General features: G+C 37.1%; 2 protein-coding genes across 30 annotated transcripts in view; one reads left to right on the top strand and one right to left on the bottom strand.

Moving 5' to 3' along the window:
- NEXN (nexilin F-actin binding protein) overlaps positions 1-13,451 on the top strand; it is a 61,819-nt gene extending 48,368 nt beyond the window's left edge. For 6 of the 8 annotated variants that reach the window (XM_047794327.1, XM_047794324.1, XM_047794332.1 and 3 more), the window contains 4 exons: positions 6,650-6,871; positions 11,833-12,018; positions 12,285-12,642; positions 12,741-13,451. In XM_047794327.1, coding sequence (XP_047650283.1) covers positions 6,650-6,871; positions 11,833-12,018; positions 12,285-12,642; positions 12,741-12,754 — 780 coding nt within the window. In that variant the 3' untranslated portion in view covers positions 12,755-13,451. Of the gene's footprint in view, positions 1-6,649; positions 6,872-11,832; positions 12,019-12,284; positions 12,654-12,740 lie in introns of those variants that run through there. The other 2 variants (XM_047794325.1, XM_047794328.1) reach the window with 1 other exon arrangement.
- A 314-nt stretch (positions 13,452-13,765) lies between these two features.
- Positions 13,766-21,420, bottom strand: part of FUBP1 (far upstream element binding protein 1) — a 37,119-nt gene continuing 29,464 nt past the window's right edge. For 4 of the 22 annotated variants that reach the window (XM_047794306.1, XM_047794308.1, XM_047794313.1 and 1 more), the window contains 3 exons: positions 19,115-19,174; positions 18,889-19,034; positions 13,766-17,249 (listed from right to left, as the gene is read on the bottom strand). In XM_047794306.1, the coding sequence (XP_047650262.1) occupies positions 17,211-17,249; positions 18,889-19,034; positions 19,115-19,174 (245 nt within the window). In that variant the 3' untranslated portion in view covers positions 13,766-17,210. Of the gene's footprint in view, positions 18,516-18,882; positions 19,035-19,114; positions 19,175-21,420 lie in introns of those variants that run through there. The other 18 variants (XM_047794311.1, XM_047794312.1, XM_047794319.1 and 15 more) reach the window with 12 other exon arrangements.

Raw genomic sequence — 21,420 nt, 5'->3', positions numbered from 1 at the left:
TGTTCCAGATTTTAGTGGGAAGGCTTTCAGCTTTTCTCCATTGAGTATTATATTGGCTGTGGGTTTTTCATAAATGGCTTTTATTATGTGAAGATATGTTCTCCACTTTGGTAAGAGTTTTTATCATGAATGGGTGTTTGATTTATCTATTTTTTGCTCTTTAGGGCTGCACCCATGGTATATGGAAGTTCCTAGGCTAGGATTATTAATCAGAATTACAGCTGCCAGCCTATGCCACAGCCACAAGCAATGCCAGATCCGAGCCGTATCTGTGACCTACACCACAGCTCACAGCAGTGCTGGATCCTTAACCCAGTTAGTGAGGCCAGGGATCAAATCCATGTTCTTATGGTTACTAGTCAGATTCATTTCCACTGCTCCACAATGGGAACTCCCTGGGATGTTTGATTTTGCCAAAGCTTTTTCCGCATCTATTGAGATGATCATGTGGTTTTTGACTTTTCTTTTGTTAATGTGGTGTATGACGTTGATAGATTTGTGTATGTTGAACCATCCTTATGAACTTAGTATGAATCCTACTTGGTTGTGGTGTATGATCTTTCTTATGTGTTGTTGGATTCAGTTGGCTAAAATTTTGTTCAGAATTTTTGCATCGATATTCATCAGATATTGGCCTATAATTTTCTTTTTTGGTAATATCTTTGGTTTTGTTATTAGCGTGACAGTGGCTTCATAGAATGTCTTTGGGAGTGTTCCTTCTTCCTCAATATTTTGGAAAAGTTTAAGAAGTATAGGTCCAAGTTCTTCTTTGTATGTTTGGTAGAATTTGCCTGTGAAGCCATCTAGTCCTGGACTTTTGTTTGTAGGGAGTGTTTTTTTATTACATATTCAATTTCATTTCTAGGGATGGGTCTGTTCAAATAATTTATTTATTCTTGATTCAATTTTGGGTGGACTGTATGTCTCTAGAAAGTTGTCCATTTCTTCTAGGTTGTTAAATTTGTTGGCATATAATTATTCATACTTTTGTTGTATATGTTCTGACTTCTCCACTGACCAAGCTATTTGCCCATCTTTCTCCATCTCCTTGGGCCTACCTGTTCCCTTACATAACAGTATTGAAGTGAGGGTGGTTAATGGCCTCTTAAGTGTTTAAGTGAAAGGAAGAGTTGCCTGTCTCTCACTTTACACTTGATCTTAGCCAAAAGGCCAAGAAGTGATTCATCTCTTACTTTAATTTAAAAGCTAGAAATGATTACGCTTATTGAGGAAAGCATCTCAAAAGCTGATATATAGGCTAAAATCCAGGCATCTTGTGCCAAATGGTTAGCTAAGCTGTGACTGCAAAGGATAAATTCTTGAAGGAAATTAAAAGTTTTGCTTCAGTGAACATAGAACTGATAAGAAAATGGAACAGCCTTATGGTTGACGTGGAGAAAATTTTAGTGGTCTGGACAGAATGTCAAACAAGCCACAACATTCCCTTAAGCCAAAACCTAATCCAGAGCAAAGTCCTAACTCTCTTCAATTCTGTGAAGGTTGAGAGGCAGAGAAGCTGCAGAAGAAAAGTTTGAAGGTAGCAGAAGTTGGCTTGTGAAGTTTAGTGAAAGAAGACATCCTTCTGTAACATACATGTGTGAGGTGAAGCAGCAGGTTATCCAGAAGATCTAGCTAAGATAATTAATGAAGGTGTCTCTGCTAAACAACAGATATTCACTATAGACAAACAGGCTTATATTAGAAGAAGGTGCCATCTAAGACTTTCTTAGGTAGAGAGAAGTCAATGTTTGGCTTCAAAGCTGCAAAGGACAGGCTGACTTTCATGTTAGGGGTTAATGCAGCTGGTGACTTTAAGCCGTTGCTCATCTACTATTCTGAAAATCCTAGGACCCTTAAGAATTATGCTAAATCTACTCTGCTTGTGCTCTATAAATGGTACAACAGGACCTAAATAATAGCACATCTGTTGACAACATGGTTTACTTAATATTTAAAGCCCGCTGTTGAGATCTGCTCAGAAAAAAAGATTCCTTTCAAAATATTACTGCTCATTGGGAATTCACTTGGTCACCCAAGAACTCTGATGGAGATGCATGATGAGATCAAGGTTGTTTCCATGCCTGCTAACACAACATCCATTTTGCAGCCCTTGGATCAAGGAGGAATTTTGACTTTCAATCTTATTATTGAAATGATACATTTTAAAAGGCTACAGCTGCCATGGATAAGTGATTCCTTTGATGGATCTGGGCAAAATCAATGAAAATCTTCTGGAAGGGATTCAACATTCTAGGTACCATTAAGAATATCTGTGATTCAGGAGTTCCCACTGTGGCTCAGTGGGTTAAGAACCCGACTAGTATCCATGAGGATGCAGTTTCATCCCTGGCCCTTCTCAGTGGGTGAAGGATCTGGCGTGGCCACAAGCTGTGGCATAGGCTGGCAGCTGCAGCTCAAATTCGACCTCTAGCCTGGGAACTTCCATATGTCACAGAAGTGGCCCTAAAATATATATACATATATTCATGATTCATGGGAGGCGGTCAAAGTAACAAATTCACAGGAGTCTGGAAAAAGTTGTTTCCATCCCTCATTGATGACTTTGAGGAATTCAAGACTTCAGTGTAGGAAGTAACCACAGATGTGGTGGAAATAGCAAAAGCACCAGAATTAGAAGTGGACTCTGAAGATGTAAATGAATTGCTTCAATGTCATGATAAAACTTTAATGAATGAGGCATTTCTTCTTATGGATAAGCAAAGAAAGTGGTTTCCTGAGATGGAATCTTCTCCTGATGAAGGTGCTGTGAAGATTGTTGAAATGACAACAAAGGATTTAGAATATTACATAAACTTAGTTGATAAAGCAGCAGCAGGGTGTTAGAAGATTGACTCCAATCTTAAAAGAAATTCTGATATGGGTAAAATACTATCAAGGAGCAGTACAAGCTACAGAGACTTCATTCATGAAAGGAAGAGTCAATCAATGCAGCACACTTCATGACTGTCTTATTTTAAGAAATTGTCACGGCCACCCTAACCTTCAGCAGTCACCCCCATTGAGTCACCAACCATCAACACTGAGGCAAGACCATCCAGCAGCAAAAAGAATACTACTCACTGAAGGCTCAGGTGATGGTCAACATTTTTTAGCAGTATTTTAGGGGTTAATACGGAGTTCTCTTGCGGTGCAAAGGGCTAAAGATCTGTGTCGCCACTGCAGCACCTTGGGTCGCTGCTGTGACATGGGTTCGATCCCTGGCCCAGGAACTTAAACATGCCATGGGTACAGCCAAAAAAAAAGTTAAGGTATGTATATTGTTTTTTAGACATGAGGCTATTGTACACTTGATAGACTATAGTATAGTGTAAACATAACCTTTATATGCGCTAGGAAACCAAAAAAAAACTCATCTGACTCACTTTATTGAGGTATTTGCTTTATTGAGGTGGTCTGGAACTGAACTTGCAATATCTGAGGTAGCCTCGTATTTTACTAAATTATCCTAAGATAGAACTTTGATACTATTAAATATTTTAGTATGGTTTCTCCAGTATTGAAATGAATTTACACACACACACACACACACACACACACAAACACACACACAGAGGACAGGACCAGCTTCATGGATATGCAACCTGTGTCCTCACATGACCTCATGCTCAGAAGGGCCACACTTAGGATATAGTGCTCTGAGGTTATCTTTGAAATTTTAAATAAGTTTATCTTTGAACTTGTGTGTTGTAGTGAAAGCTAGTTGGATAGCGGAGCCTGTGGTAGCGTCTTGGAGCCGTGGCTCACCCGTTTCTCCTGATACCTCCCGCCTCCCCATGGTGGGTTCTTGGCAGTCCTCTTCCTACCTCCTGATGCCCCAGGGCCCTGTCTAGCTGTCTCCTTCTTACCCCTGGACTCTGCTTTCCTCCATGTGGATGGCAGGAACCAGTTGCATAGGCAGAAAGGGGAAAGGGGGAGGGAGGAGGCCAGCATTTACCATTACCCTTAGGCCTCAAGCTGGGCAGATAGTTCCCGCAGCAACTTGAGCAGCAGTATTGGGCATGGGTGTACAGCACAGCCCTGTTACTTGGGGTGAGGCAAGCAGTGGCTTTCCCAGCCTAGGTAGGACTGGCAGTGATGTGGCATATTTGGCAGGTGACTTGGTGGGGTCCTCTTGTCAACTCCCAATCTAAGAACCCAAGTGGATTCTTTCACAGAGGTTGTAATCTCTTAGAAGTTGCTTCTCCCCTCCCTCTTTTTGTCTTTTGAGGGCCACACCCATGGCATATGGAGGTTCCCAGACTAGGTGTCAAATTGGAGCTGTAGCTGCCAGCCTGTACCACAGCCACAGCAATGCCAGATCTGAGCCGCGTCTGTGACCTATATCACAGCTCAAGGCAACTCAGGATCCTTGGTGCACTGAGCAAGCCCAGGGATCGAACCCATGTCCTCATGGATACTAGCCAAATTCGTTAACCACTGAGCCATGATGGGAACTCCCAGAAGTTGCCTCTTTGTCATGAGTCGGAGCCATGGGCCTGTGAGGGTATTTACTTCCTTGTCCAAGTTGATCAAGAGACTATAAATGCTGTATATATAGTTAATAAAAAAATATGAATATGCTGTAGGAAAATACTGTAAAGTCTAACCTTAGAATTAAAAAAAAATGTATTTTATTCTTTTAAAAAATCCTATTAATAACATTTATTTTATAAAGAAGTTGAAAATGGTCTGCCTAAAAAATGAAGTAAATTAGAATATATTTTAGTATACTATTGAGAAGTAATCTGATTAATATATGTCAGGGCATAATTGTCAGACATTCTGGTGCTATCGAAAGACTTACCCCACTATATCTGGGAGTTTTCAAATAAGAACGCAATTCCAAGATTACCTAAACTGTAACTGATTAATTCAATCATCAATTTTGGTCAGAATAATGTGGAAACCATTAGATGTGATGAGATATCATGACTTTGATCCTATTTTAGGAATTGACAGTTTTCACCCACATAGACCAAAAAGTGGAGGTAGTATAAAGGAATAAACTTTCTTTTTTCCCTTGGTTCAACCAAGAACTTTTTTTTGACCGCTTCTACAGTATATGGAAATTCCCAGGCCAGAGATTAAATCTGAGCTGGAGCTGTGACCTACAGCTGCAGCAACACTGGATCTTACCCATTGTGCTGGGCTGGGGATCAAACTGGCATCTCCACAGAGACAAGCCTGATCATTATCCCCCTGTGCCACAGCAGGAACTCCTGGACCAAGAAACTAAGCTTCATCATCTACTGTGACTCTTCTCCCCATCCCCTGCCAACGTACTTTTTTTTCTCTCTGCCTAGAACTCTAGGTCTCCCCCAGGAAAAGTGTGCCGGGAATAACTGCAGTATTCTACTACTCCATTAGAGTTTAGTGTAAGAAGTATACAAAGAACTAATAATAATCTGTGAAAAGCCAAGAGAAAGGAACTTGAATAAAAAGTATTCAAGATAAAATGGGGAATTCCCGTCGTGGTGCAGTGGTTAACGAATCCGACTAGGAACCATGAGGTTGTGGGTTCGGTCCCTGCCCTTGCTCAGTGGGTTAATGATCCGGCGATGCCATGAGCTGTGGTGTAGGTCGCAGACGCGGCTCAGATCCCACGTTGCTGTGGCTCTGGCGTAGGCCGGTGGCTACAGCTCCGATTCGACCCCTAGCCTGGGAACCTCCATATGCCGTGGAAGTGGCCCAAGAAATGGCTAAAAAAAATTAAAAAAAAAAAAAAGATAAAATGGTATAAAGAATTGGAGCCCTGTTTTGGCGGACACCTTTTCTCTCTTTTTCTTTTGTCTTCTTAGGGCCACACCAGCAGCATGTGGAAGTTCCCAGGCTAGGGGTCGAATCGGAGCTGTAGCTGCTGGCCTACACCACAGCCACAGCCAATGCCAGATCTGAGCCGTATCTGCGACCTACACCTCAGCTCATGGCAATGCTGGATCCTTAACCCACTGAGCGATGCCGGGGATGGAACCTGCGTCCTCATGGATACCACTCAGATTTGTTTCCTCTGAGCTATGACAGGAACTCTGGTTGACTCCTTTTCTTTCTTGGCAAAATATAAAATTGAGAATACAAGTAGTATATAACAAAATGTAGGGATTTTACCAGACTACATCTGTAGATGCTTAATTCCGTTGATAGTAAGAGTGATCTTTAACTTTACTGACCATCATCAAATCAAAGAGAAGAGGAAATTTGGAGACAGTGTGGCTCTTAAGATGAAAAAATGTCCCATGGGCTGAATAGGCAAAAAGACACACAGTATCAGTCAGAACTAGAACCTGTGACTCCTAACCCAGTGTTCTTTGCATGTTATTTTAACTTCCCCTAAACAAAGATGTTCCTACAATTCCTACTGAAAGCCAATCTTGACATGCATATTTTAGTTTTAGGAGGTTATAACAATGTCAAATGAGGTTTTAAGCCATATTCTTTAATGAAATAATATTTTAAATGAAATAAGATGCTATCTAAAGTCAAATTTGTAGCACACTTTTAACTAGTCAATTTAGGCACTGTGTTTAGGGAGGAAATTATTTAACATTTATTTTTGGCTTCGAATAAATGGTGAATACTTTCTGGATGGCTTATTGTACAGACTAATGTTTTGGTGTTTAACATATAAAAATCTTAATTTTTTGTTTTAAAGGAAGAGGAAGAAAATGAAACCTTTGAACTGAGCAGGGAATATGAAGAATTAATCAAATTGAAAAGAAGTGGCTCTATTCAAGCTAAAAATCTAAAAAGCAAGTTTGAAAAAATTGGACAGTTGTCTGAAAAAGAAATACAGAAAAAGATAGAAGAAGAACGAGCAAGAAGAAGAGCAATTGACCTTGAAATTAAAGAGCGAGAAGCAGAAAACTTTCATGAGGTATATACTATTTCATATTTAACAGTTATAGTGCATCATGATGATGAACTTAACAGAAATAACACTGACTTTGAAATAAGTGTTGGTACTTAAAATTAGCCATCAGTGTATATAATAATCTGTGAACTAAATAGCAGATGCATACTAAGATCTTAAGAGACTTTGAAAGATTGCCCTATTTTGGCATTATTCCAAAATGACTTTTATCAGAATTAAAGCCTCCATACTTCATTTTAGCAAAAAATAGCCCAAAAGTATTTACTGGCACAAATTTTACTTTGAATGAGTAGAACCAGTGTGTATATTCAAGTTAAAATATATGTCAGAGATTACTCACGTCACTGAATTGATTTAGGCGTTGCCACTTAATTAACTAGAGTGTGTGTTACTGTATTGTATAAGGTAGTCAGAGAAAGCCTCTTGGGGATTTAAGCTAAAACTGGAATGGAGAGGACAAATAGTGTATGTAAGATACAAAATTGGAAAAACTTAACTTGGAGATGCTGGTGGAGAGGAATCAAAGTGACAGGATATATAGGAACATAAGGTAATAGGGGAATATAGGAGCTTGGAAGGAAGAGAAGTCACAAGCTGTAGAACATCCAGATCAATTAAATTGATATGTATCTGAACTTAGTCCAATGTACACTAAAACATAAGGACATAGGGACTGGTCCTATCTTGTCACCGTAAAAGCTAACACCATTTTTTTTTTTTTTTTTTGCGCTGCACCCACAGCATGTAGAAATTCATGGGCCAGGGATCAAACCCATACCACAGCAGTGACCCAAGCCACTGCCGTGACAGTACCAGACCCTTAACCCACTGTGCCATGAGGATTTCCCTGGTGGCCTATAGCATAGCTACATAGTGTTGTCACTGTTGTTATTTTTACCATCTTTTATGTGGGGCCCTAGGTTAAGTTTTGGGTATACAGAAGTGAATATCCCTTCAAGAAATCCAGCATAATGAGATATATGAAAACAAACTGTTTTAAGTGCTAAACTAGTTATGTATTTAGTGCTATGGGAATCAAATAGATTGGAGCCAGTATTCCTAGGAGAGGTTTAGCAGGGCTGAGAAAGTGACATTTTAGCTGAGTGTGATGATTAAATAGAAGTTGCAGTTAAGGAGAGGAAGCATTGGAGGGACAATGTGACATCAACAGAAAGGTTATAAATTTTTTTCTGGGGAGTGGAAAACAGGTTCAGAAGGCAAAGTTCATAGAATAATGGGTAATAGGATAAAAAGCTGTCAAAGTAGGTTGTAGCCAGCTGACAAAGGGCCTTCTTAACCTTGCAGGCACTATGACCTGGGGACGATGTTAATAATCAGTTTTAGGACAGAGAAATAAAAGGCTTGTTTATATAGAGTCCTGGGATCATGGAGGATGAACTAGAAATTGGTCATGAAGTTGGGGGCAAGAGAGAAAAGTTGACTCAACATTAACAAAACTGAGTTATAGGCAGGTGGTTAAGAAGCCTAACATTACTTCAAGATTTCCAGGGAAACTAGATGATGCTAGAGAATTCAGGTCTTGGAGGGGAGTGGGTGAATAAGGTGTTTTGGACCTGCAAGTGTGAGCTATACTGAGAAAAGTAAGGACAATCTGAGCTCAAGAGGCAGGAGCTACATATTATAACTTTTATGGGTTATCTACTTTTATATGAATGAATTGGTAGTTGGAAGGTGAATGGATAAAACACTAATATTTAATGGATGGACCACAAGGTATCAGTTGATTTGTAAACATAAATCACAGAAGGTAAAAGAATTTAAATCAGTGTGCATTTACTTCCTTTTGTGTTGTTAAAGGTAGTGAAATCTCAGAGCAGTCATATCTAGCGGTATAAAATTTGTAGGTTTAAGATGAGAATGAAAGAAATGAAGTGGCTTGTTTTTTTTTTTTTTTCTGTATCCAAGAACGTCACATAAATGGAATCATATACTATGTACTCTCGTCTGGGGGCTTCTTGCAGTGGGTGTGGTGTTTCTGAGATTCATCCCCATTGTCACATGTGTCAGTAGCTTGTTTTTTTTTTTGTCTTTTTTTTGCCATTTCTTGGGCCACTGTCACGGCATATGGAGGTTCCCAGGCTAGGGGTCGAATCGGAGCTGTAGCTGCCAGCCTACACCAGAGCCACAGCAACGCGGGATCCGAGCCGCGTCTGACCTACACCACAGCTCTCGGCAACGCCGGATCGTTAACCCACTGAGCAAGGGCCCGAACCCGCAACCTCATGGTTCCTAGTCGGATTCGTTAACCACTACACCACGATGGGAACTCCGGCTTCTTGTTTTAATGCTATATCACTTGCTTATATAAAAGGATGAGATTAGGAGCTGACTGATCTTCTGTAATCCACGATAATGTTTTGAATTGAGTTTCCTGTGAAGAATGTCGACATTCCTCTTATCATAGTCCTTTAGATTAAGGGTAACTGAAATATCCTTTAAAAACTTATGTTAGCATAGTTTTGGGAGAGTATAATCAACTTCCAGAGTAGGACTTTCCCCTCCCATCAAATCAAGTATCTGGTTTCCTCCTTTAGAAAATATCTTCTCTTTACATTCCAGGTATCTTTCAAAGCCTAACACATTTCATGCAATTTTACTTAATCTAAGAATTATATCCCAGGACCAAAAAAAAAAAAAAAAAAGACATTATGAATTTACACAAACTTTTATCCCAAAATTCAGGAGGTGAGTTATTAACCTTGTACCTGCTGAAATAACCTAACTTGGATTTGTTTGGTAAGCAAAGAATAACATTAACTGTTTAGTGCGAACAAAGAGGTCTTTTTAGGACTGTACTTGGGGCATATGAGAGTTCCCAGGCTAGGGGTCGAAATGGAGCTACAGCTGCCAGCCTACGCCACAGCCATAGCAATGTCAGATCTGAGCTGTGTCTGCAACCTACACCCAGAGCTCATGGCAACGCCAGATCCTTAACCCACTGAGTGAGGCCAGGGATTGAACCCACATCCTCATGGATGCTAGTTGCATTTGTTTTCGCTGTGCCACAATGGGAACTCCCCTCTCCTTTTTTTGGGGGGGGGGGCATGCTAAGGCTCAGAAAAGCCTGTTAAGTTTAAACTGTTTTTTTGTGTGTGTCTGTCTGTCTTTTTGGCATTTTCTTGGGCTGCTCCTGCGGCATATGGAGGTTCTAATCGGAGCTGCAGCTGCCAGCCTATGCCAGAGGCATAGCAACGCAGGATCCGAGCCACGTCTGCAACCTACACCACAGCTCACAGCAATGCTGGATCCTTAACCCACTGAGCAAGGCCAGGGATCGAACCCGCAACCTCATGGTTCCTAGTCGGGGTTTGTTAACCACTGAGCCACGACGGGAACTCCATAAACTGTGGGTTGTTTTTGTTTTTTTTTTTTTTTTGCCTGTTTAGTAGTAAAAACAAAAAACCCCCCATATCAACATCATTCATTAGCAATACTTGTAGTCAAACATTATGTTTATCAACTGAAGGGAAATAATGGCATGAATAGGATTTACCAATTAGGTCTCTGGTTGTGTCTGATGTTCTAGCATTTTTGCAACATCCAATGCATTTAGAACCAGAAAAACTATCCAACTTACTCCTTAACTCCTACATTCATTGAAGCTGCTACATTCATTAGCTCAAATTAATGTAAAACATTCGTGAACCAAGATTTTTCCTATATAGGCAATTATTTTACAGCTTGTTTCACAATGTCCTTTATTTAGTTGACTGTGGTACCTGGAAGCAATTTCCTCAAAGTACTGTGAAATGTAAATGGTGAGATATCCAGAGACTCACAAGAGCCTACGTAGTTAGAAACCAAGAGTCAATTACAACTCAAGTACTTCTGAAACCATGGATTAACTATACACAAGACCCTACTCTCCTAAAACTGCTCTTGAAGGCCAGTGACCTCATCATTACAAAATCGGTTTTATACACTCACCCTATTTGACAGTTTAAGCTCGGCTCTTAAATTGCTTACTCCCTTGATTATTTCTGTGGGTTCTACCACTCACCCCTCAACAGACTCAAAAGGACACTTTTACCTCCATTATTTTCCCCAAGTTCCAGTTATTGACTTTTGGCTGCACTCACAGCATGCCAAAGTTCCTGGGCTAAGAATTGAACCCACACCACAGCAGTGACCTAAGCCACTGTAGTGAAACCACCAGATCTTTAATCTGCTGAGCCACATGGAAACTCCCAGCACTGCCTTTTGGCAGTTGTCTTCCTGTTTTATTCTACCTCCAAACATTCTTTGCCATTGTCCATCAGTAAATTATTTGCTGGATGGAATTCATTCAGTTATTAACAGACGGTGAGGAAGGATATCATGAAGTGGGAAACAGTACAAACTGCATTTCTGTATTTATTAAACAGTAGGGCAAAGACTCTTAAGAGAGTATTTTAATTTTTAAGGGCCACACCCGTGGCATATGCAAGTTTCCAGGCTGGGGTCAAATCGGAGCTGTAGCAACGCCAGATCTGAGCCACGTTGACCACCTACAAGACGGCTGATGCGACGGCAACTCTGGATCCTTAATCTACTGGTGAGGCCAGGGATTGAACCTTCGTCATCATGGTTCATTTCTACTGAGCCAGGATGGAGAACTCCAAGAGGGGTGTATTTTAATAATTAACAATGTAGTATATCCTCACCCTTTTCTATCTAGCGCTGAGATTTGGTTGGGCAAATAAATACACTGGGACTCCAGGGACAATGTGTAACTTTTACTCTGGGATAAAAGTATTCCAACTGCTAAGAGACTGTTTAGAATGAAATTTTCATCTTTCCCAAACCTAGGGACAGTGAAAATTTCCATCTGCACTGTAGCAAATATATATACTGAAGATGTTATTTTGTGCCTATAAATAACATCTTCAGAATTATTGTCTTAGCTCTTGTTACCAACAAGGTTTTTAGAAAACAATTCTTATTCTTGGCTCACTTTCGTAAAGGAAGAAGATGTTGATGTCAAGCCTGCAAAAAAAAGTGAGGCTCCATTTACTCATAAAGTAAATATGAAAGCTAGATTTGAACGAATGGCTAAGGCAAGAGAAGAAGAAGAACAAAGAAGGATTGAAGAGCAAAAGCTGCTACGAATGCAGTTTGAACAAAAGGAAATTGATGCAGCACTACAAAAGGTACCAGGCTCACATATCCTTTTATTTTCCAAAGATGATTTCTTGAAAACCATAAAGTTTTATCAGGGGAGATTATAAAAAAATTTTTTAAATAGCTTTCAAGTCACTGAAATGTTTTGTTAAATACACTTTGTAGTAAGCATACTTAAATGTTCTTTATTTTGGGGGGGGGTGGTGGTAAATAAGTTTACAACCAAAATCTTATTATTCCACTGTCCTGAAAATTCAGTATAAATGCCAACTTGAATGTACTTATTTTAATATAGAAAAGAGAAGAGGAGGAAGAAGAAGAGGGTAGCACCATGAACGGCTCCACTATAGAAGATGAGGAAGAAACCAGATCAGGAGCTCCGTGGTTTAAGAAGCCTCTAAAAAACACATCGGTAGTAGATAGTGAGCCAGTTAGATTTACTGTTAAAGTAACAGGAGAACCCAAACCAGAAATTACATGGTGGTTTGAAGGAGAACTATTGCAGGATGGAGAGGACTATCAGTATATTGAAAGAGGAGAAACTTACTGCCTTTATTTGCCAGAAACTTTCCCAGAAGATGAAGGAGAGTATATGTGTAAAGCAGTGAACAATAAAGGTTCTGCAGCTAGTACCTGTATTCTTACCATTGAAAGTAAGAATTAATCACTCTCTGAATCTATTAACTTTTATTCTATTTAAAAAATTTTTTCCCTTAAAAAAAAAAATCACTTTTCTTCTTCTCTTTTTTAGCTGATGACTACTAGGTTCCCTTCTCTGTCCCTGGAACTCTCTCTCTCTCTCCGACTTTCTTACTACATCCATCTTTTCTGTGGCGGGGCCAAAAAAAAAGGAAACCGGAAGTGCCACTATGTTGACTTCTTATTCCTTTCCCTAACAGTCTTCAAAATGCAAGCTCATCTAAATACCTAAGTCTTCCTTTTCAAATGAGCACCAGATTCATCGCCATATTATACAGAAGTTAATGTGTAATTTTATGGGGCAAAGTGGGAAATTCACCATTAATTCTATTGCAACCTATTACAAAGTAAGGCTATGTATTTCCCATGTTTATAAGCAATTGTTTTAAAAAAATCATAAATGGAACATATTTGCATGAAAGACTATTTATGAACTATTCACACCTAAAATTAGTTTAAAATAGCTGAGACAATGAATTTGGAACCTTTCAATTTGAGTGGGCTTTTCTTCTCAGTAGTATATACCATTTTGGTTGTTGTAGTTTCAGTCTTCTGGAGCAGAGATATGAGGGAGTAGGAGTTACCAGTTCTCCCTCTGTGTGGAGAAAAAAAAAAGTTAAAAGACTTAAACAACTTCCAGAGTCAATCTGATGGAAACCATTGCCTTTTACATACTAGATTCTGAGTGTTAAGAATATTAAACATGTACTTTTCAAATGTGCATAATATATATTCATGCTTATAAAGCAAATTTATGTTGTGACCTTGCCTGAACAAATTATATTTTAATGAGGAAACTTTGTACTAATAGTTTGTGCAGGAGAATACACTTCCAATATAATTGAAGATTTCAAGACCCAAGAGAATCAGATTTAGGGGAAAATGGCACAATCTTAAATTTTAAGTTTTTAAAGTGAGTTTGTAAATAATTAACTACCATGTTCTACTATCAAGTTTTATATTTTAATTTTCTGGAAGTCAATTTTATTTTACAAATGTAAACCCATAATAAAGTAACTTCTGTATTTAAAAAAAAAAATCTTTTTGTATTTTAGAAAAGAGACACACACTTCCTTATAATATTCACCAATGTACATTTTTTATTGAGGAAACCATAATCAATACAAAATTACAGCAATCATTAACCCTTTTACAGACAATGGTATTAAAGCAAACTCTAAACCACAGTTTGTAAAGTATTCAATTTACCTCAAGTCCAAGCTGCATCTCCCTAAGACACTGTTCCCATCACAGTAGCCATTTTAAGCCAATCTTCTTTTTACACGGGTAGTTTCTGTAGAGAACACTTTTCTCAGGACGAAAATGCATTGAGCATGCATAAGAAAAAAAATATATATATATGTGCAAATACATCTAAGAGTTTCCATAGGGGTATCACTGGAGAAAATAAAATCCTGTGATTTATTTGCTTTCTTAAAAGCACCAATTAAAAAAAAATCCCTCAAAAGTTTATACTGTGGCAAGAAACTCGAGTGACTAAACAAAAAACAAGGTTATTTTCAGAGTCAAAATTATCTTTAGCCAGGTATTGTTAAAATACACTTTAAAGTGAGGCAGAATTTTCAGAAAATAAAAAGACATCTTCATTAATTAGTAATTTCTATAGTCTTACTCTAGACAACAGATAAGTTTGCAGGCAGAAGTGGTTCTACTGGAGGAGTATTCCAACAAATGTTACCAATTCTGAATATATTCCTATTTTCCCCTTAAGTACTCTGTTTACTCCTACCCAAACCCACTCCTGTGAATTAACTATCAAGTATTTGTCTATGGATATTTTACAGTGTTTATAAACAACTAGTATTAAATCACTAGTCTTAGTATTAAAAACCATTTTCATTAATTAAAAATAAAAGTATATTTCCCATTTTTAAAAGAAACATTAAACTATGAGAATTCTAAGTATCATCAAATTAAGATATCTTAAAAACAAAACACATTGTCAAGTTTAAGTGCTAAATAAAATAAATCAGTTCAATTTCAAGCTAAACATTGTTTCTACCACTCCTAACATCCACTGCATTTAAATTAACTGGCTCACCTTTTCTGCTTTCCATTTATTTCAAGGTTAAGATTAGCGGCCATTTAAAAAATGCCTGCAGTATCAGTGAAGGCTTATGATAATTTAAAAATTTTTCACGAGATAGAAACAATGCCCCAATATCTATTAGCATTCAAATGTATTTTATAAAAATGCAAACTACAACTAACTGAAAAGCTGATAGGCTCTTAAGGTTCAAAGATATCTTCTATATATCAATCTTAACATACCTATCATTGACTATTAAAACACACACACATAAGTGTGGTGCAGTTTAACTACATAACTTACAAAATGTAACAGTTCATGGAACATTTAAGATCAAGTGAATAGCACTTTAAAATGAAATATGATAAAAGCAGGTACATTACACCCTATACCATATTATGTATGGGAAAACATTTCATTTTTCTCATTATGATTTGCCAATTTTACCTTCTACATTGAGCCCTTCTATGGTCCATGCTCATCGGCTCACCAATGGCATACACTCAAAGGATTCCTCTTTATGGGTAACTATCTCAGGACCTGATTTTATGAGCTATGATTTGGTGCTTGCAGCATCTTCAGCACTGTGTGTGAAAATGAAGGCAGTATTTTTGAATATTTTTCTTTGTTGTAAAGATAAGCAGGAGTTTTAAAAGGATCAGCACATTTTAGAAATTGAATAAACAAAACGGCTATGATGCTGCTTTAATACGTTCATCTTAACTCAAAATATGTACCAGTTAAAATCATCTATAAGAACACACAAACATTTTAAACTGGCAAAAATAAAATAAATGCAGCGTCAGTTATTAAAGTATTATAAATCAGAAAAATACTGGTTGCTATACAGATTATGAAAGGTTATTTGCTATACAGTTAACATTTCACTGATGCACATGCCTTTTATCAAAACATACTGCCAGTATTCCTTATAATTTTTTCCTTTTTCATTGTATATAAAAGTTATGAAAACTGAATTGTCTAAAAAAAAAAAAGTCGTAATAAAATTTGACCCATAAATCCTTACTGAATAGGGAAAAAACAAAAAACAAAAAAACAAAAACACTCCATAGCTTTGGAGGGCAAAGAAAATGTCAATCATAAACAGATTGTGAAGGCTGTTGAAGTTTCTGACCAAATGATCTCCTAAATCCTGAAAACTACGTAACTGTCCTTTAAAATTTTTAACAATTCTTCTATATTTGGGAAAAGATTATAAAAAAGTTTGGATGTAGTTTAATTACAGCAGCAATCTACTTATCATTTTTTTGTTTTAATAAAAAAATTAAAATAAAAAACATTACCCAGAAATGTAAACAGTTGTTTGAACAACTTACAGACTTTCCACTGAAACGGTAGCATAAATAACAAATTACATTTTGGGGAAGCAAGAGCAGATTGCTTTTGAATACACAACCACAAACCCTCACAGGGACAACATTAATGTACTGAAGTATTTACTCATATATGTCCTTAGGTTGTGCTTACCTGTTGCTTTTTGCAGCAGGACCTAAGGTGGAAGATCTGGGAAGGCACTGTGAAGTATAAATAATTGCACTGTTTGCAATTAATCAAGATTTTAAACCTTAAATGAATCAAAATCAACAGCCTCCAATTTGTGAGTTATGATATTGAATCCAACTGAACTATCTCTTCAGTTTAATTAATAAATGCACCACTTTCCTAAAAGGTCATCTGTAAAACAGTATCATGCAAAATACTGAAATTGTTCACATCAATACCCTAACCTTAAAGATAACAGATAACTAACTCCTTAACTCTTTATTAAACTTCGAACTAGAACTACATTATCCATATCTAATTAAGGGTAAGGGAAGTCACTCTAGGTTCTATAAACAGTCAAAAAACATTTCAAAATATCTACAATGAACTGTACTGCTATTTTCTATCCTATAAGTAATCTCAACATTTATGTCCATGTACATCTTCCTTCATAGTATATTTAGAACAACAAATGGTGCTCCTCACCAATGAAAGAACTAGTATATATATTTAGGAAATGGTGTTAAAACCACTATATCACTTAATATTTGCAAACTGAAAACCACTCTGTCCGATACATTTCAAGTCTTTGATATTAATATATAAGATATGCATACTTTACACTGAAAAGCAATATATTTTAGGAGCACCAATGAATAATACTACTCAACTTTGTTTTCTTTAGCTACAGCTAAAGCATATCAAAAATACTTACCCATTAAGCTCACTTAAAAAAAAAATACAGACCTATGAATTATTCTATGTTAAATTAAGCAGTTATGGTTTTCCAAGATATCAGCACTGTATTCCAACATAATATTCACACAAAGTATAGCATTTACATTATGTGGAACATTGACAAAAAGATACTGTTGCAGTTCATCAATTTGTCATTCTGATGTACTTACAGTGCAATGCTCCTTGAAGGAACACAATCAAGGATGATACACAGCACAGTCCTCCTCACCCCTACAGAGCTAGTTCTATACTGGCTGGATCAAACCTGCACTTCAACAGACAATGGCAAGACAGACTGTATTTGCATGTAGTCTAATATATTAATATGCAAAGAGCCAACAAATATGCAAAGAGTAAAACAATGGATTTCAACAAAATATCAGAACTTCAGCATGAGTGTTATAGAGTAATAAAATGATTTCAAGTACATAAAAAAATTAAGTTGATTCAATGATTGGACTTGTGCATTTACAAAACAAAGCTTATCTATACTGCAAAAAGAAAAAAAAAAAGAAAAAAAGAAAAAAAAAAGCTTGAACATTTTCATACCCCAATTGTTTCAATGGCAGATGCACTGTAGCTAGACTTTTTTGCATACTATTCACTTTTTCTATCCTAAATTTAGAAAGAAACACACTAATATTGTATACATTGAAAGAGCTGCTTTACATGAAAAAAACTGTTCTTATTATTAGACTACTCATATCCACTATCCGAAAACTGTTTAAGATTAGTTACGCTGAAACAGTCTTGGAAATCAAGTAATTATCAAATTAAAAACAGAAAGGTTAACTGTTATAGCAGCAGTACAGGTCTGAAACAGTGGTCATGTATAAAAGGAAATTTCGCTGTTAATGCAATGGAAGTATGCCAAAAGATCATTGTACACACATGCAGTTTTTAATCAAACATAAGGAAAAAAAATGAAGATATCAGGATTACTTGTGCTGAAACAGCCAAATACAATAAATTGAAAAGATCCTCCAATCTACTACTATACTGCGAGGGGGAAAAAAAACATGCCAGTGTTTAAAAACTCAATTAATATTTCATGGGGAAAGCTTATATATTTGTGTATATGTATCTTAATTTAGCATTGCTAAGAAATTATGAATCCTTTAAATACCCACATATCCAACTTACCGACACAGGAGGTTTCATATCATTTATTGTAAAGCACAAAACAGGCATTTTAAAAGTGAAAGTATACATTGAAAAAAGTACATTTATATCACAAAGCATTGACCACATAATAGTTGCAAATACATTTGCTGGAATGTGTACATCTACACTAAATACTAAAAACAAACCAATTTTCATTTCTACACAGAAATATTAACCTCCTATCAGTAGTGATAGATATTTTGTACATTTTCAAAAAAAAAAAGAAAGAAAGAAAGAAAGAAAAAACACTATTTTAAACCAAAAACAAAATTAAGATCTTCATCAAGCCGTCTGCATCCATATATTTAACAAAGGTTTTTTTCCCCCACACAATGAAGCAAATACTGTATTGTCCACTTCTTATTATTGGCCCTGTGCAGAAGAGATACATAAGAAATACACAAAAAGTTAAAGAAAATCCTTTAAATGGAGCTAACTCAGGAGTGAATCCTTTAAGAAAGAAAAACTGGTTAATATAAATGGTGGTGGCTTCTTGCATGATTTGCAAATCCCTGGGGGAAAAAAATTTATTTTTAAAATCAAAGGCATTATAGAAAGTCAGCACTCAGATGCCAGAAAGCATTTTAAAATCAAATCAAAAACCCAAACAATATACCACAGTACTTCATTTAGTTATTCTTTGCCAGATAAAAACTTAAAAAGGCAAACATAATCCCAGACAGCAGTAAACATGCAGAGAACGTGACTGGAGGTGAAACCAACACATTAGCAAAATTTATTATACCTGAGGTGCTGGAGGATGCTGTGGCATTCCCTGGGGACTTGTCTGGGCATAGTAGGCTGCTTGTTGTCTATAGTACTCAGCCCAGGCTGCGCTATAATCTGGCTGACCACCTGGTGGGGCACCAGTAGGAGCAGGAACTGCTTGACCTTTGAAAAAACAAAACAACTTTGTTGCTGTAACCACAATTAAAATCGCCAAAGAATCTCATTTCTAATAAAAATAATACCTTGCTTCTTGTAATATTCCTCCCAAGCCTTTGAATAATCTTGTGTCTGCCCTTGTTGACCTAAAAAAAACCCCCTAAATTTTAATACAAAATTTTATCCACTGTTAAGTACAGGTTATAAAGACAAAAGCACAGAGGGTCAGATTTGTTCCAGGTTTATTTTAAAATATTCATTAGTGTTAGAAAACTACTATGTAATTAAAAAAAATCAGAACGTGCTTTTTTTTTGCCTTATACTAATAACTCTTAGTTCTAAAGCATCACAATTAATAAAAAGCAAAAACCATCCACCTAGTTGTAACTAAGATAGGTAGACATTTAGGCTTAATCTCAATTCAATTACAGAATTTAAAAACTATTAATGTTCTAAATTGAGTCTAGAAAGTGTTTCAAGTGAGCCGCCCATGGTTCCCTGGTGATGGTGTTGGGTTGGGGTAGATGGATCTCTATTTTTTATCCATTTGGATCTGCTATACTATAGGTTTTAAATAAAATGCAAATCTTCAAGAGAGAAAAAGGAACATTTTTGAGAAACAAAAAAGCCCCACATAAACGCTATTATTTAAAGACTTTATTATTTTGAAGTCTAGCTAAGATTTTTGTTTCCTGATTAGTGACCTACAAATGTTGTATATAAACACTAATCTTTAGGCTCTTTTTTTTTTTTTTAGGGCTGCCACCCATGGCAATATGGAGGTTCCCAGGCTAGAGGCTGAATTGGAGATGTAGCCGACGGCCTATGCCACAGCTACAGCAACATGGGATAGGGATCTGAGCCATGTGAAACCTAACCACAGCTCACCGCAACGCCCGATCCCTAACCCACTGAGTGAGGCCAGGGATCAAACTTGCATCCTTGTGGATACTACTCAGATTCATTTCCGCTGAGGCACGATGGGAACTCCTTCAAGCTCTTTAAATAAGACACTCAAAGTTTTAACATGCTGTGTCCATATTACAACACAATTTTATTAAAAATAACCTGACGAAGGACATAAAGAACTACGACCAAAGGGGTTCTAAACAACAAAATCAATGAAATACAGTTTTCACAAGCAGGTTTTTCTTTTTTTTTGTCTTTTTGCCATTTCTTGGGCCACTCCCGTGGCATATGGAGGTTCCCAGGCTAGGGGTCGAATTGGAGCCAGAGCCACAGCAACGCGGGATCCGAGCCGCGTCTGCAACCTACACCACAGCTCACAGCAACGCCGGATCATTAACCCACTGAGCAAGGGCAGGGATCGAACCCGCAACCTCATGGTTCCTAGTCGGATTCATTAACCACTGTGCCATGACGGGAACTCCAAGCAGGTTTTTCTAGGTGACTTTATTGAAGTCTAAGCAGACATAATCGAATGCAATACATGAACCCTGAATAGGCTCTGGATTAAAAAAAAAAAAAATTTAACAACATAAAAACAAAACTCTCCGCCAAAACAGCTACAAGACATTTTTCTCATAACCAGGGAAACTGAAATATGTTGATAATATTACTGAAATTATTTATTTAGAGCAAATAGTTTGTAACTTACTTTGAAATGGCTCAGGCATACACAAAAAAGATACAAAGTAGATACAGCTAACTTTTATAAAAAGTGGTGAATCTGGGTAGAAAACATAAATACGGGTGTTTGCTACACTATTTTTCCAATTTTCTAAAGGTATAAAAAAATTTAATAAAAAGTTGGGGAAGGAGTTCCCTGGTGGCTCGGTAGGTTAAGGGTCTTGCATTGTCACTGCTGTGGCTCAGGTTCCATCCTTGGCCCCAGAACTTCCTCATGCCAAAGGCAAAAAGTTGGAGAGAAAGAGCCTTACTTAGCTCCTTTATTTGAACAAAATTTTATTTAGCTTGTAATTCATTTGTCTTTATGAAATTATAACAGCTAGACAAAAAATACTAGCAGAAAGTTGTTTTGATGTTTGCTAGATATTGCCAACAAGGCAACTTTAGTTTTAGAAAGTAGGCCATCCCAAAATTGGTCAAAAATAAAAGCAACTCGGTAAATAAAAATTTAAGATTTATGACTAAAATTTAAAATGCAAGAACCCCCCCCCCTTCTTTGAACAACAACACAGAGAACTGTCATATACTATAAACTAAATTCTCATTATTTTCCTTTGTTTTCCATAACTCTTTTCAAAGAGGAAGTTAAGTTTAACATGTTGATCTCAGGGAAAGATATAATTCAAGTGAATCTGAAACCAGTTTCAGTATTTTAGACAACTGCCAAATATCCTGGTACCAACAGTATTAATAAGACATGTTTTCTATAAACTGTCTTTTCATGTGCTGACCTGAGGCCAAA

This window comes from Phacochoerus africanus, chromosome 8, assembly GCF_016906955.1.
Source record: "Phacochoerus africanus isolate WHEZ1 chromosome 8, ROS_Pafr_v1, whole genome shotgun sequence".
NCBI lineage: Eukaryota > Metazoa > Chordata > Mammalia > Artiodactyla > Suidae > Phacochoerus > Phacochoerus africanus.
Note: the sequence above shows the minus strand (reverse complement) of the source record. Positions and strands in the feature narration are given on the sequence as shown.